At 43.4% G+C, this 17,679-nt stretch overlaps 1 protein-coding gene across 1 annotated transcript in view; it reads left to right on the top strand.

Moving 5' to 3' along the window:
- The window catches only part of LOC108704403 (sodium- and chloride-dependent GABA transporter 3-like), an 88,858-nt gene that overhangs the window by 66,671 nt on the left and 4,508 nt on the right, over positions 1–17,679 (top strand). Inside the window, exons 8-13 of the mRNA XM_018240934.2 lie at positions 6,665–6,768; positions 7,716–7,840; positions 11,761–11,873; positions 11,954–12,091; positions 13,696–13,798; positions 16,776–16,876. Of these exons, the coding sequence (XP_018096423.2) occupies positions 6,665–6,768; positions 7,716–7,840; positions 11,761–11,873; positions 11,954–12,091; positions 13,696–13,798; positions 16,776–16,876 (684 nt within the window). The remainder of the gene's footprint in view (positions 1–6,664; positions 6,769–7,715; positions 7,841–11,760; positions 11,874–11,953; positions 12,092–13,695; positions 13,799–16,775; positions 16,877–17,679) is intronic.

The raw sequence follows: 17,679 nt of genomic DNA, 5'->3' as shown, positions 1-17,679 counted from the left end.
TATATAAAGTCAGTGTTTGCTAAAAATATTTGTATATAGGTGTAGCGCTATAGTAAATTGTGTGTTCTGTTACACTACTATTGAGCTCCACTCCCAATATTGTGCTCTGAATGAGACCTATAATGTTAGGGAGTGAGCCCTCGCAGCGGTGTGGAGGCAGGGTGTAGTGCAACTGTAACTGGATAAATTATATAATAATTGGGTGCCAGTGGTTCTTATAACTTAACCAAGAACACATTTATTGAACATATACAATCTTCAATGGAGTATGCAGTAGAGCAGACAGGATTTCACAATGGATAGGCAATACTCACATCACCTTTGGTCAGTATTAGTCCCCACAGGTAAGAGGACATGCTCAGCAGCAAGGAAGGTACACCCAGCTTTCAGCCTTTTCCCTAAGTGGAACCTGAGGAGAACCTCTCAACCCTAGTCCTATACACTTAGTCCCTACTTCTGGGCTATTAGTACACGGGATCTTAATCCCGCTGACTCTCCTCGTCGGAGCCTTGAGCTGCTCAACTAAATAACCTGTCTATCTGTCACTCCTAGAGTGGCCTCTTAAGGGTGAGTAGCCTATCTTATACTAGACCTGACCTGTCTAGGTTCCACTCGAGCTCTGCCTGCCTGCTCAGGCTAGAGCCAGCACACAATGGACACTGAAAGCATGGCTTCAGAGATTTTTATACTTTGCCACAATGCCATCTACTGATCACTGCGACAAACAACAAAGCAGGAATAGTAAACAGTTCCCCCTCCTAACTGCATTGTAGGACCCAGTTAGGTGGCTATAACACTAGGGGACTGCCTGCTAAATAATAACTAGGGGTGGCTATTATACACATCCCTACATAGGTAACCCCACCTGTATACAGTGTATGTTGTCAATGGGACACACAGGGGGTCATTTATTAAATTCTGAATGCAAAATTTTTTGGTTTTTTTAACTATAAAATCTGAATTTTTCATGGAAAAAAAACCTACAATTTTTCGAGATTTATTAAAGCTCAATGCTGCAAAACATCTGAATCTGAAAATCGTTCATTTCAGAACTGCCTGGGTTGTATATAAGTATATCAGTAGGAGAGGTCCCTATCCTATATTGAAGTTTCTGTGGTCTGCACTGGAATTAGTTTGAAAATCCATCATTTTCAGGCAAAAATCTTTTTGGGAAAAAGCCCAAAAAAATCGAGCAATTCGGCAAAAGAATCCCATAAAAAGTACAATATGAATTTTCACTCTAGTTTACCAAGTTTTTCCCCAATCCCATTAAAATGTGCTTTTTTATTAATAAATAAGCAGAAATCATGGATTTAGTTTTTGTTTGGACTTTTTTGAAATAAAATAATTCAGATAATAAAAAAATTCAGATTTTGATAAATAACGCCCACATTGTAGCACAACGTGAAGACCTTTGCTAAACAACCATGTAACTGGACTTAAAGAGAGGACTCATATTTTACAGATTCATCTCCTGGAGACAATTGATTTCCATGGGAAAAATTAAAGGTGTGACTGTGTGTGGCCACATGTTCCCATTCAACCACCTCTACTTCACCTTTGGGACATCCTGGGCAGATACCAGTGTCTTACTCCCCCCAAATCTATTAGCAATGCATGGAGTCTAGGGATACACTCGGATCAGGCATTTTGTGCTTGAAGTATCAAACAACCTCTATGGATCCCAGTAGGACTGTCAGAGCAGATCAGAACAAGAAGAGCAAGAACAGGCTCGTTTTATAAATCCATGGGATATGACTACAAGTCTGAGGATCGCCAGGGATGTGACTACAAGTCTGAGGGTGGCCAGTGATGAGACTACAAGTCTGAGGATGGCCAGGGATGAGACTACAAGTCTGCTGATGACCAGAGACGAGACTACAAGTATGAGGATGGCCAGGGATCTGAATACAAGTCTGAGGATGGCCAGGGATGAGACTATGAGTCTGAAGATGGCCAGAAATGAGACTACAATCTGAGGATGGTCAGGGATTTGTGACTACAAGTCTGAGGATGGCCAGGGATGATACTAGAAGTCTGAAGATGGTCAGAGATGAGACTACAATCTGAGGATGGCCAGGGATTTGACTACAAGTCTGAGGATGGCCAGGGATGAGACTACAAGTCTGAAGATGGACAGGGATGAGACTACAAGTCTGGGGATGGCCAGGGATGAGACTACAAGTCTGAAGATGGCCAGGGATGAGGCTACAAGTCTGAGGATGGCCAGGGATAAGACTATCAGTCTGAGGATGGCCAGGGATGAGACTAAAAGTCTAAAGATGGCCAGGGATAAGACTATGAGTCTCAGGATAGCCAGGGATATGAGCTGAAAGTGCAGACAAATGAAACAGATAGAACATATTGATTGCACATATGTAGGACACAATGGGGCCCTTTGGTGTTAGTCAGGAATAAAATATTTGCCCATCATTCCAGCCAAAAGCATCACCCATGGACTACTTGGACTCGGCCATAATATTTATTGTTGGCACTGGGCCTGCTTGAAACAAAGCAGCACCTGTACATATTCCCAGGGCCACCATCAGGGGGGCATTTGGGGGACAATTGTCCTGATGGCTTCTATATGTTAAGGGGGCCCAGCCACGATCCGTTTTCTTAATTAGCCAGGCCCCCTTGAGCTGCCATAATAGGGGCCATGTTGCACCAAAGTAGAGCCAAGTTGCAGTGAAGTAGGAGCCGTGCCATGTCGAAGTAGAGTCTCCGCCGAAGTAGGAGTCAAACGCCGCAGAAAGAGGAAGAAGAAAGGTAAGTTCCTTGGAACACGAATGGGTTTTTTTTTTTAAACCGTTGGCCACTATTTTTTTTTACTTGTAGGGGGGCCCTGGCCGCTGATGTTTTTTTAAGTGGGGGGGCCTGTCCACCAAGGTTTTTTTTAATGGGGGGGGGCTTGTCACCAATGTTTTGTTTTTTTTTAATTTGGGGGGTCCTGGCCACCAATGTTTTGGTTTTTTTTACTTGGGGGGTCCTGGCCACCAATGTTTTGTTTTTTATAACTTGTAGGGAGACCCAGAAAATTTTTCTGTACAGGGCCCTCTAATTCTGATGGCGGTCCTACATATACTATAATGTGCACCTACAAACCCCTAGTAGGAACCTCACAGCCTCCCCTTGTTCTTTAATTACATTTACAGATTATTTTCCTGCCTGGAATCTTGGATCTTGGCACTCACTTTTTTTCAGTTGACCTATGATTTCTGCTGGCTTCCAGTTCTATTAAAGAGATTGTCTGTCAAAAGACGCTGGTTTTCCTTGCGAGTGGTGAAGCCCGGAGATGTAATGGGCTGTGTGTTATTCAGTATGACAGCTCGGAAGCCATGGGAAGCACTGGTGCACGGCAAATGCACTTCTAATGCTCCGCTGAAAGGCTGCACATCCCAAGCACAAACAAATGGAGATATTTCAGCTCTGAGGAAATCATAAAAGTTTATTAAAATACATAAACCTCTTGTGCTGTCATTTGCAGGGATCTCCTGTAGCAGCCAAGTAGATAGAGACATCTCAGCCGACAAACACAACATCTGCACCAACCGTATAAACCATTGAACAGGCAGTTTAGCCAAAATGTCACCTAATATTGTCTGCAAACTCAAGCATGAAGCCCAGAGTCCAGGCCAGGGGAATAAGCATAGAGGTTGCAACAACATGTGGGCATTAAAGGAGAATTAAAATGCTAGAAATGTCTTGTGTATATGCTGAGCTTATTGTACCAACTCAGAGGTTCAGTAGCCATGTAATAGTAAGATCCATGCCTTTAAGTTTGCCCCTAGCAGCCCCCATTAAGCTGCGGAATTCTTAAATACATGGTGCTCTGTGCCTGTTGCCTTGTCCTTGAATGTGGCTCTCACTTATCCCTAAACTGTGGGAACTGGAGGGCATATTTCAGGGCACAGCGAGAGAGTTGCATATAATAAAAGCCTATTTCAGGGAGGAACATTTATTGCTTGTGACCCAGGTTAATGTAAATGACCCCTCTATTGAGTATATTGTTGGCTGGGACTTATTTTGGATTCTGTTTCCAGTGCAGTTCCTCTGAGTTTGCTATTTCCAAGGGATGTTGCATCTTTTTGTGCTGCAGGTGGTGTCGTTTTCATCTTTTTATTGAATGAAACATTGAGGTATTCTGAAAGTGTTTTGTTTGACAAACAATATTTTCAGTTTTTCTAGATCAGGGCCGGGAACTAGGGGTAGGCAGGAGAGGCGCAACAGTGATTCTCATGACCGGTGCTTGTCCCCCATTGCATCACCTCGCCCATGAGCTTACATTTCTCCCACTGTGATGTCACTGCACATGCATGTTTGTGTGCGCCAGGGGGTGAGGTAGCTGGCAAGCTTGTTTAGGATGCCCAGATGGCTACGCCTGGCACTGTTCTAGCTATGTAACCCTGGGTGTATTACCAAGTACCCACGGTGCAACTGATGGGGCTGTAGGTAGAGCTGCTGGTAGAGGTAAAAGGGATGTTCTCCAATACCTGTGGGTTCTGGTTCCTCCGAGTGTATAAGGTTTAGGGTTAGAGTCTGAGAGAGAAGAAAGGTGCCTGTGGAACATGAAATTGTCTGAGGTTGAGAGACAGAAAACCAAGGGACCTGTAGTGCCCGAGTATGAAAGAGAAAGGCAAGGATCCTGTGACTGTGCCCGAGAGAAGCAGAGTTTGGAGAAAGTGCAGAAGTGAAGCTCATGTGGAGGTAAACTCTGTGGTCTGAATGATAGAGATAACTCTGAACTGTGAATAACAGGGTACTAACAGGGTACAGGGGGGGGGGTCTGAGCCCACATCAGGGCCCCTGCCCCCCACAGGCTCCCTTCCCCAGCTGCAAATCCCCCTCTGCCCACCTTCTCCCCTTGCCCTGTTGTAAGCATGTCATTTCTTTATATGATCAGGTGTTGGGGATTTCAGAGACAGGACAGAAGCTGGGGCAGGTTGTGTGGAGCCAATCTGGGACAGTGGGGCCCCTGTGTTTTTCCCTGGTGTCTCGTCAGCCCAGTCCACCCGGGTCTAGAGTCGTTAATGACATATGAACATAAACACTTGGTTGATTGTGTGTGATTTAATAAAGTAAAGTCCTATAAAGCACCATAGTGACTGATCCCTCAATGTAGTTTTCTCTTATCTAATTTTGTTCTCTTTACTGGATTATAGATAATAGTTTTGCTCACCGAGTCCTATTCATGAGCCATGTTTTTATTTCTAAGCAGCGGTGCTGAAACCCGGGGAAAACCAGTGAGAAGTTTCACAGCCATGGAAACCATTTTCACATGTCGGAATGATAATAGTCACATATGAGCTTCTTGGAATAGTGAAGTGGTTTCTATCTCTAGAAATGATTTGTTTAACTTGGGTTCTTCCCTGATTCACTGGCAACGTCCCATATTACACAGCCGGCTGTGCTGCCCCATGGAGGCCACTGGATATCATTTCTCCGAATGGTTTATTTCTTACCACCTGTTCTCAATCCAAAGCCAAAACAGTTTGCTGCTTTACATTAAAAATACAAGTTCAGAATCAGCCTAATTCTGGGAATTCTATATCAATGCAGCCTATAAGATAAATGAGCAATTGTGTTTCTCCTTGTATAGACCCCACAGTTGTGCACATGCCATTGCCTGGACTGGATTCATTATGGGGATGTAAAATGTAAAAGAAAACCGGCATCAAACAGCAGCCCCTCCGGCCTTTGCCACAATCCACAGAATGACGTGTCGTCATGAGAAAGTGGCCTGATACACAGATACAATGTAATTTCTCCTACCGCACACCTGTAATTCACCAATCCAGCAGCTGGTGGTGCGTTTCTTCCGTTGACCCGGCTGGGTCCCCTAGCAACGCATGTGTATAGAAAACGGATCCGCACACACACTGGTTAATGCAGTTGGGGAGTATCCCCTTTTATTTAGCCACAAAATATTCTATTTGGTGGCTGAATAAAAGGGGATACTCTCCTGAGTCAATCCACACTCAGTTATGTCGCTTTCCATTTGTGCTCGGGTGTAAATGAGTTTGACTGTGTTTATATGAGGTTGCCCCTGTATAGACGCCCTGTGCCAAGTGGACCAGTAAAGGCTGATCCAACGTTTAACTGAACCCCTAATCCCTATTTCATAAGTCTTACACCTCCCCACGATCAGTTCTGAGAAAATAAACACTTTAGACAAGTGTAGAATGTTTTTCTTTACCAAAAATATTTCAGATTGTGACAAAAGACGGAGCTTTGACTGCTAGCCCGGGGCACATGCAGCAGGAGTCTGATCTTTATTGTGGCAAATACAATGAAATGGGCTCCAGTGTTGGATATAATAATAATAATAATATATTGGATTTAATCCGTCCTGATGTTCCACACGGAGCAGTGCGGGGATCTGTCACATTAACTCCATTTTATTAAGGAACATATTTGCCCTGGTGTTCCAGGAGTCACATTTCAGGTCGTGAAGCAGATTCCGCTTGTTATTCCGTATGTAGGTCGCCTTTTACTCGGCATCTCAAAGCTCGGAATGTTCAAAGCCGCCATAGTGAGAAACCAGCACTTGTCAACGGGGCCCTTTATTTTCCTTTGATTTTTGTATCGTTTTTGCTTTTCTCTTGTCTCTGATCTCGATCTGTTGGGAAACACTGAAACGTTGACTTTGCTTTTCCTCCGACAGGTTTGGGTCGATGCGGGAACACAAATCTTCTTCTCCTACGCCATCTGCTTGGGGTGCCTGACGGCGCTGGGCAGCTACAATAATTACAACAATAACTGCTACAGGTATAGATGCTTCATGTCAATTATTAAAGGGGTGGTTCACCTTTAAAGAGATACTGTCATGGGAAAAAAATGTTTTTTCAAAACACATCAGTTAATTCTGCCCCCCCCCCTGCAGAATTCTGCACTGAAATCATTTTCTCAAAAGAGCAAACAGATTTTTTTATATTTAATTTTGAAATCTGATGTTGGGCTAGATATATTGTCAGTTTCCCAGCTGCCCCAAGTCATGTGACTTGTGCTCTGATAAACTTCAGTCACTCTTTACTGCTGTACTGCAAGTTGGAGTGATATTTTTACATCTGATTGTTGCACACGGGTAAAAAGGGTTGGGGACTCCTGTTCTATATAATCCATAGGAAAGACACACACAGTCTGATGCTCACTCCAGTTTGACTCCTTTAAAATTGCAAAATGGGTTTAGACCTTGATTGGCCTTCATATCTCTTATTTGTGAGCCGGACTGCTTGAGTCCCTATACTGCAGGGCCCCAACTAGAGCTAGACACTTACCTAGGATGCAACAGAGGGGGGCTATAGGGCACACATCTCATCTACCTGCCTACCCCTAGTTCGGCTTTCTATAGTTTCAGCTCACTGGCTGAAGGGAGCGATGATGCTCAAGGGTCACAAGAGGGGGTTACCTCCACCTCGACCTCTTGAACGCACCACCTCCTCCAGTAAGTGGGTACAAAAGAGACAAAACATGTGGTGGTCCCCTGTTTTAAAGATTAGAGAACCCTGACACCCCTGTTCAATTATTGAACTGCCACTGAAAATGCTCCCCTCCCAAATGTCAAAACAGCCCCAACCTTTCACTGGCTAAAAGCCTCCAGGAAACAAAGGTTAGAAAAACCATTACCTGCCTAAACATACAGTATAAAACATTTGCCAAATATATAGGAACAGATATACAGTAAATCTAAGTGGAATTCATTTCTGTCTTTACAGAGACTGCGTCTTACTTTGCTGTTTGAACAGCGGCACCAGTTTTGTTGCGGGTTTTGCAATATTTTCTGTACTTGGATTTATGGCTTATGAACAAGGGGTGCCAATTGCCGAGGTGGCAGAGTCAGGTAAGTGAAAACAGTGGCAGCATTAAAATCTTGTAACCAAAGAGCAAGCTGCCATGTTTTTGGGCATTTTGTACCAAGACACATGGGAGGTGAGCAAAGAAACGGTTCCTTGTGCTCCAAGATGAGCTCAATGTTCTACCTGTTAGTGATCCTACACCTGCAGCAGTAATTGGGCTTAGGGTGCTGGTAACGTTGCTAAGGTAGGTTCGATTTTACATTTGGATGATGAGTTGAGATTTAAGGGAAAGTTTGAAGGCCTGGAAGTTCTAGGAGTGAGAGTGGATGGGAGTCCAGAGGATAAGTAGGTGGAAGTTGGGAAGATTACCAGTTCAGCATTGTCCATGCATGTTATTATGCACTGAGAGGACATAAAGAGAGTTACACAATCACCAATGTAAGTTAGAAGGCAGGTCTGGAGAGGAGAGGTAGATTCGTTCAGTAAACCCAAAAGAGCTGATCTGCTGTCACATCCGGTGGCCCAGACCCTACATAGAAATGACCATCTGGGCCACAGGGCTAAACTTTAGACTGGCAAGGAGATTGGAGGGATGCTAGCCCACATACAGTTTATTAAGCCAAAATAAAGTGAACAACTACCGTTGTACAGGAACAAACAAGATAATAATATAAACAACCTACTGGCTCTGGAGGAATAGTTTAACCAAAGTCCTGAGACAGGTAAAAATACTAACACAGATACCAGCAAGGGAAAGGGTCCAGAATCAGGATCAGAACCAGGTTCACAATCAGGGTGCCTACCCAGCAATCAGGAACAAGGACAGGGTGCTCCGAAATCAGGAACATGGATTGGAGATACCAAAGTATGGGACTGGTAAATTAGCCACCCATTTTATTTAACAGGCAGTTCCCTGGTGGTATAGACTCCCAAGTGGGGGTCCTAAAACACAGTTAAGAAGGGGGGCTATTTCCTGATCCTGCAGTTAACTATGCCCCATGTACTGTGCACTATGCTATACTATATAAGCCTGAGCAGCCATGTGCTCAGGGCCATTTTGTTCATCTCCTTACCTAAGCAGGCCGGCAGGGTAAAGTGGGACCTAGACAGGCCAGGTCTAGTAAGGATAGGTAACTCACTGTAATAGGTCACTCTAAGAGTGACAGATAGTCAGGCTGTTTAGCTGAGCAGCCTGAGGCTCCTATAAGGAGTATGAATGTGATTAGGATCCCCTGTACTAATTGCTCAGAGTAGGGACTAAATGTACAGACTTAGGGAGGCAGAGATTCCCTTAGGTTCCACTTAGGGTAAAGACTGAAAGCTTAGTGTACCTTCATTGCCGCTGTGTAAGTTCTCTTCCCTTGGTGGGACTAACACTGACCATTGGTGCGTATGTTACTGCTCATTCTTATGTGAACTCCTATGTGGATTATTCTATTGAATAAATATGTTCTCTGGTTAAGCTTCAAGAACCACTGGTGCCCAATTATTATGCACAGCACTCCGTTACAGTTGTACAATACCCTGCCTCCACACCATTGCGAGGGCTCAACCCCTGGATATTAATTATAGGGGTAAAGCTTATAATTAGAGTATGGTGCCACTCCGTTTACTATAGCATTACACCAGCAAGGGAAAGGGGTCAATCAGGAGGAACAAGGACAGGGTACTCGGAAATCAGGAACATGGACTGGGTGGCTAGCCCAGCCAGGTGACCGACGGGTACAGAGACCTATGAAGTGGTCAGAATGGCTTTAAATAAGGGAGAACATTAGGGATAGGCTGTACCTGTCAGTTAATGCTAACAGCACCAGGGGCAGCCATTGGAACCTCAGAGCAGGGTAAAGCTTTACCTCAAACCCTCCTGGATAGAGAAGAGATAATGCAACAGGTTGCAGTATACGAGGTATCTGATTCAAACCCAGCATAGTAATGATACCTACACTGACCAAGACCAGCAGTGAGACTGAGAATCGAAGGGGTCCCAAAATAGATCCTTAGGGTACCCCAACATTATATAGTTTCAAAGGTAATGATCCCTTCTCCAAGACTTGTCAGACTGTGCTGTCCTGCACCCATACTGACCCAATAATGAGCACTTAACTAGTCCAAGCTGCACTACACTGGGCACAACATGTCACGTATAAGGGATTCAGTACAAGTCATACACAATCCTATTGGTTTATTTCTCTTCACAATGACGCAGATGACGAGTATTGTGACCATGTGACATTTTTCTGTTGTTGGAAAACTGTCCCATAGTATGTAACTATTTATCTGCACCCCTGGGATCTATAACTTATTGATCTTCCAATGGGATCAGAAAGTGCCTGCCTGCAGCCAATGGCAACAGTAACTGGACTCAATGGAGGCTTCCGATGGGATAAAAATAATATACAATACACATCTCCCATTGCCATTAAATAAACCAACCATCAAAATGGCCTGTGTGCCTTTGGTTGTGTAGGTTTTCTTTATTCTCTAACAATTTCCAACCAACAAAAGACTGACAGGAGAGTAAAAATGCCATTTTAATACTGTCTCATCTGATCACACAGCACCTTTCTATCATCCCATTTTATTTCTGTTAAAGTAGGCAGAGCACAATTACTGTGTCTTTTGTAGCCTCATATTAATTATCAATGGTTCCCACAGCCTGACTTTTTATTACCCAAGTATCCAGTGCCCCCTTTTATTGGTACCATTATACTCCTTATCCAGTGCCTCCCTTTTCGGTCATTCTACTCCCCATCAAGTCCTTCCCTTTAGCTGTACCATTCTAATCCCCATACAGTGCTCCTCTTTATTGGTACCATTCTACTCTCCACCCTGTGTCCACTTTATTGACACCATTCTTCTTCCCATCCAGTGCCTCCCTTTATTGACACCATTTTACTCCCCATCAAGTGCTCCCCTTTTTCGGTACCATTCCACTTCCCATTCAGTTCTTCCCTTTATTGTTACCATTCTACTCCCCATCCAGTCCTTCCCTATATTGGTACCATTCCTCTTCCCATCCAGTCCTTGCCATTATTGGTATCATTCTACTCCCCATCCAGTCCTTCCCTATATTGGTACCATTCCTCTTCCCATCCAGTCCTTGCCATTATTGGTATCATTCTACTCCCCATCCAGTCCTTCCCTATATTGGTACCATTCCTCTTCCCATCCAGTCCTTGCCATTATTGGTATCATTCTACTCCCCATCCAGTCCTTCCCTATATTGATACCATTCTACTTACCATCCAGTGCTCCCCCTTATTGGTATCATTCTACTTCCCATCCAGCGTTTCCTGAAAAACAATTGGCACAATAAAAAAGTCACAAAGACAAAACTGTTGCAGAAACAAAAAAGTCGCCAAGACGAAATTTTGCAGAGACAAAAAAAAGTCACCATAAGACTTTAATGCATTTGGACAAAAAAGTCGATTCACCCATTACAAAAAGTCGATTCACCCACTACTATTTTTTGGCTAAAAATAAAAACACGAGTCAACTTGTCTTAGAACATTCAGAAATAAATCCAGTAAGTTCCCGTATCACAACAGAACTGCAATGGCATGTGACACACTCAGTGTTTAATCAGTTGCATTGATAATTAACACTTGATTGGGAAGCACTGCAAGTTGCACCCACACCTGACATGTAATAACCTGCCTAATGTTACATCACAGTGTATATAGAAGGACCCATATGTTATCTCATAGAAGAGCATATACACGTAGTATCAAGCAAAGCCCTGCCTTTGTATACAAGCCCCGGAGTTGTTTTGTCTTTAGCTTACGAAAGAGCCATCCCTGCCCCTTGGTGCAGCCAACACTGACGGCTTTGTTTTCTCACTGTGAAAAAGGAATTGGAACATCTCAATTTGCCATTGACACTTCCCATTGTGAGGAGTTCATGGCTTCTTCTCATGACAACTTCTCATTCCAGTGGCGTCCAAGCTCTTTGCTTTGTGTTCCAGGTCCTGGATTGGCTTTCATTGCCTACCCTAGAGCCGTCACCATGATGCCTCTTGCTCCTCTCTGGGCAGCGCTCTTCTTTATGATGCTCATCTTCCTTGGACTTGATAGTCAGGTGAGACTGTGCACTGATAAAACAATGTGCCTGTCACTAATTAACATCCACTAATTGCTCTCTGTCTCTGACCTGGGCAGTTTGTCTGTGTGGAGAGTTTGGTGACTGCCGTCGTGGACATGTATCCAAAGATTTTCCGAAGAGGTTACCGGAGAGAACTGTTGATTCTGGCACTTTCTATTGTGTCTTATCTTATTGGACTTATAATGTTAACTGAGGTGAGACCCTTCCTACCCCCACTGGCCTTGGCCATTCATATTTGATGTGTTCGATTTATTCTCTGGGACATTTTGTTGTAAAGTGTCTAATAAGAAAAATACTCAGTTCCACAACTTTGGGACCTCACCAGACCTGCAACGGATCTCAAAGTTTGAGAACATCAATTTTCTGTTTTTAAATCAACCCCATTTTTCGTTATTTTAGATTTATTTAGTCACAATAAAAGTTAAGTTTTTATTTAATTTCCCCCCTAGTACTAACTTGAGTGGCAAGTGACAGAGCTCTTTTCATTAAGGCTGGACTCCTGTATACGGTTTCAGGAGACCCTAGTGAAGTACTGGACCCCATTGTCTATTCTTTATATCGTGCCCTCTAGGTTGCATATCTAAATGATGCACAAGCTAGGGGGTGTCCAAGGGGGTGCTCACATATAAACCCCCTTCTGTATACAGCTAGATGAATGCAGGCATTTATGGGAGAATTGCATTCTGGAGTACAAAGACCTGCACCTAGAGTAATTGAGCTTAAATGAGAAGGAAAGCTAATGAAGCAGTTTATTGCCACCAATAGTGAAAGCTATAAGTCTATATTTATTCTGCTGAATGGTTTACCATACCTGAGTAAACAGCTTTAGAAGTTCTCTATGTTTGTTTAGTATAGCAGCTGCCATATTAGCTTGGTGTGACATCATTTCCTGCCTGAGACTCTCCCTGCTCACTCATAGCTCTGGGCTCAGATAACAGGAGGGAGAGAGGAGCATACTGAGCATGCTCAAGCCCTAGCCCTGGAGGTTTAAGCTGAAAACAGTTAGTCTGATACAGAAGCCCATGAGTACACAATAGAAGGAAAGAAATGTGCTGTTTCTTTTGACAGAGGACTCAGAGCAGCATTACTTTGAGGGGTTACTGGTGTATTTATATAGAGCTTTTTGATAAAGTGTACTTAAAGAAACAGTAACATCAAAAAAAATCTAAAAAAAATTTGTTTGTATAGAACTAGTGATGGGCGAATTTGCGCCGTTTCGATTCGCAGAAAAATTCTGAAATTCGCGAAACTGCGAAAAATTCGCGAAACGGCGCCAGCGTCACGTTTTTGATGCCGGCGCCCGTTTTTGATGCCGGCGCCCGTTTTTTTTACGCCCGTTTTTGACGACGGCGCCCGTTTTTTCGGGGAAAAAATTGACGCCAGCGAATTTTTGCCGCAAATTTTCGCGGGCGTTTCGTGAATTTATTCGCTGGCGGCGAATTGCGCCAATTCGAATAAATTCGCTCCTCTTCAGAAAAGCCAACAGGGCGACGATCCATTGTGCAGCGCTCGATTTCTCCTTGATGTTACTGGTCCTTTAATTTTAGCCTTTTCTTTTACTTTAGGGCCTTAACTGCCCCGTTGTGCACCAATGGCAGGTTTGGCCTCCCTAAATATGCAACATCTAATGGAACATGATAGAGTTTTAAAAGTAGCTGAATAAATGAACTGTGCCTTTTCCTTGGGGCTCAGGAGACCTTCAATAAAATGAAAGACAAACTCTAATCCATTGACTCCTCTATAACAACAGGTGTGGGGCCCCTAATACCACTTATATCCTATTGTGTCTGTTATTCAGGGTGGAATGTACGTGTTCCAGCTGTTTGACTCGTATGCAGCGAGCGGAATGTGTCTGCTGTTTGTAGCCGTGTTTGAGTGCATCTGTATTGGCTGGGTTTATGGTAAGTACTCCGAGTCCTCGGGTCATTTTGTTCTGATTCCTTCTCCTTTGGTGCCACTTTCCATTCTTCCAATACAGAGAAAGTAAAACACAGAGAGATGTGAATGATGGAGCATGGGACAGAGCAGAGGGGAAAGCAAAAGGGGTCCTATGGGAAACATTCCAGGGGCCACACAAGTATAAGGTTATGACAGTGCCGGGAATGGAACCCTGACTTTATCTGCCAGAATGTACAGTTCTAAGTGATACATTACCTTGTTATGAGCTAAGGGGGCCCAGTCTGAAGGTCAGTTAGGGGGAGATTTGGGGTGAGTGTTTATTTGTACCCTGGGTACCCCTGGAACTATAGCAGGGTGACACCCCAATGTTTCTATATATCTGTAACCTTGTTATGAGCTAAGGGGGCCCAGTCTGAAGGTCAGTTAGGGGGAGATTTGGGGTGAGTGCTTATTTGTACCCTGGGTACCCCTGGAACTATAGCAGGGTGACACCCCAATGTTTCTATATATCTGTAACCTTGTTATGAGCTAAGGGGGCCCAGTCTGAAGGTCAGTTAGGGGGAGATTTGGGGTGAGTGCTTATTTGTACCCTGGGTACCCCTGGAACTATAGCAGGGTGACACCCCAATGTTTCTATATATCTGTAACCTTGTTATGAGCTAAGGGGGCCCAGTCTGAAGGTCAGTTAGGGGGAGATTTGGGGTGAGTGATTATTTGTACCCTGGGTACCCCTGGAACTATAGCAGGGTGACTGTTACCCCAATGTTTCTATATATCTGTAACCTTGTTATGAGCTAAGGGGGCCCAGTCTGAAGGTCAGTTAGGGGAGATTTGGGGTGAGTGTTTATTTGTACCCTGGGTACCCCTGGAACTATAGCAGGGTGACACCCCAATGTTTCTATATATCTGTAACCTTGTTATGAGCTAAGGGGGCCCAGTCTGAAGGTCAGTTAGGGGGAGATTTGGGGTGAGTGCTTATTTGTACCCTGGGTACCCCTGGAACTATAGCAGGGTGACACCCCAATGTTTCTATATATCTGTAACCTTGTTATGAGCTAAGGGGGCCCAGTCTGAAGGTCAGTTAGGGGGAGATTTGGGGTGAGTGCTTATTTGTACCCTTGGTACCCCTGGAACTATAGCAGGGTGACACCCCAATGTTTCTATATATCTGTAACCTTGTTATGAGCTAAGGGGGCCCAGTCTGAAGGTCAGTTAGGGGGAGATTTGGGGTGAGTGATTATTTGTACCCTGGGTACCCCTGGAACTATAGCAGGGTGACTGTTACCCCAATGTTTCTATATATCTGTAACCTTGTTATGAGCTAAGGGGGCCCAGTCTGAAGGTCAGTTAGGGGGAGATTTGGGGTGAGTGCTTATTTGTACCCTGGGTACCCCTGGAACTATAGCAGGGTGACACCCCAATGTTTCTATATATCTGTAACCTTGTTATGAGCTAAGGGGGCCCAGTATAAAGGCCATTTGGGGGTGCAGGATTTGGGGTGAGTGCTTACAGTATTTGTGCTCTGGCTGTTACAATATACAGTATCTCTGCAGTTATGTTGGCACATTTGTATAATTTTCGGAATTCTTTTGCCCACAGTTGTACCAGACGTACAGAAGATGATGTTTCTATGAAATACTGACTCTAGTTAACATTTGTACAAATAATTTAGTAAATTTATTTCTTAGAAACTGAACCAAGTTGAAAGGCGGATCTGACTAATTAGCTAAAGATTTACACGTAATTCATTTTCTCATGTTTAGTCTCTGAGGCTCAGTTAATAATTGAAATACTGATGACTCACTCACTGGTTCTTCTTGACCTGACATATCATTCTAAGCTGGATGTAATGTCTATAATACTTGGTAGTATTGGATTCTTTAATTTAAATTATCCCTTGGCTGCAGAGGTTCATCCAACATCGTTCTGCAACGTTGGCTTCTCTGTGCTCTACAGAGTGTCAGACTGATTTGTGGGAGGGGCTTGGCCTTGTGCACTCCCAGTGGGCTGGGCACAGCTCTGACAAGCAGGAGGCAATGTAATCTGACCAGAGAAACCTCCTGCATATTAAAGCTGCAGACTGCACTGCTCAAAGATTATGTTACTAAATGAAGGTGAAAGTGTCAGGGTTTATATTGGATCTCTTAAAGGAACAGTTCAGTATAAAAATAAAAACTGGGTAAATAGGCTGTGCAAAATAATAAATGTATCTAATATAGTTAGTTAGGCAAAAATGTAATATATAAAGGCTGGAGTGAGTGGATGTGTAACATAATAGCCAGAACACTACTTCCTGCTTTTCAGCTCTCTAACTCTGAGTTAGTCAGTGACTATAAGGGGGGCCACATGGGACATAACTGTTCAGTGAGTTTGTAATTGATCCTCAGCATTCAGCTCAGATTCAAAAGCAACAGTTATGTCCCTTGTGCCCTCCCCTCAAGTCTCTGATTGGTTACTGCCTGGTAACCAATCAGTGGAAAGCAAGAGAGCTGAAAAGCAGGAAGTAGTGTTCTGGCTATTATGTTACACATCCACTCACTCCAGCCTTTATACTTTACATTTTTGCCTAACTAACTATATTAGATACATTATTTATTTTGCACAGTCTATTTATTTACCCAGTTTTTATTTTATACTGAACAATTCCTGTACAGGAACAGTAACACCAAAAAATGAAGACAATATAATGTAGTGTGTCAGACTAATGAATTTCTGTTGCAATTCTTTAATTATTATTATATACAGTATTTGTCCAATATTCGCTATACCTATTAAAGTGCAACACTGACCACTGGACAACAACAAAATGTACATTGACCTGGTCCAAACCAAAGGGACATCAGTGCCGGGTGCCACAGAATGGAAAAAAGTCTTTCTTGATCCCTAATTGTAATTATTTTATTCAGAGAGAGAATTGCACAATTATTATCCCTCATTCCCTCTAATCTTGATGACTTAAGATGTTCTTTCTTTTTACAGGAAGCGATAGGTTCTATGATAATATTGAAGATATGATTGGACATCGCCCCTTTGTATTAATAAAATGGTGTTGGATGTTCTTCACCCCGGGAATTTGTGCAGTAAGTACCTTCTGTAATAACCTAAAAGTACATTCTGCTTGTCCAAGAAATCATCCAAGTCCCTCTTATAGTCATTAACTGAATCATCACCCGGCAGTGCATTCCCCAACCTCACTGTCCTCACTGTGATGAACCCCCTACTCTGTTCCTTTAAATGAAACTTCTTTTCCTCTAGTTCGAAGTGGGGACCCATTGTGCAGTGATCCATTTTATGGGAAGAAAAGATCTCTTGTTATCTGTCTATAATGCCTTCTAATGTACTTATAAAAAGTAATCATGTCCCCTCACAAGCGTCTTTTTACTGAAAATCTTGATAATCTACCCATATAATTAAAATCTTCCTCCGGAGGGGGGGGGGACTGCTTGGCCTGCACCCGGGCCCCGCACCCCCCTAGTTACATTACTCCAGGTGAGGCCTCACTAGGAAACTATAAAGAGACACAATTATGTTTCATCCCTTGAGTTAATGCCCTTTTTTTATACAAGAACTTTATTTGCTTTAGTAGCCACAGAATGACACTGCCCAGAATTAGACAACGTGTTATCTACAAAGACCCCAAGATCCTTCTCATTTAAGGAAACTCCCAACACATTGCCATTTAGTGTATAACTTGCATTTATATTATTTTTGCCAAAGTGCATAACCTGCATTTATCAACATTGAACCTCATTTTCCAGTTTGCTGCCCAGTTTTCCAGTTTAGACAAATCACTGTGCAAAGTGGCAGCATCCTGCATGGAACCTATAGTTCTGCACAATTTAGTATCATCTGCACAAATAGAAACAGTACTTTCAATGGCCAC

This window comes from Xenopus laevis, chromosome 4S (assembly GCF_017654675.1).
Source record: "Xenopus laevis strain J_2021 chromosome 4S, Xenopus_laevis_v10.1, whole genome shotgun sequence".
NCBI lineage: Eukaryota > Metazoa > Chordata > Amphibia > Anura > Pipidae > Xenopus > Xenopus laevis.
Note: the sequence above shows the minus strand (reverse complement) of the source record. Positions and strands in the feature narration are given on the sequence as shown.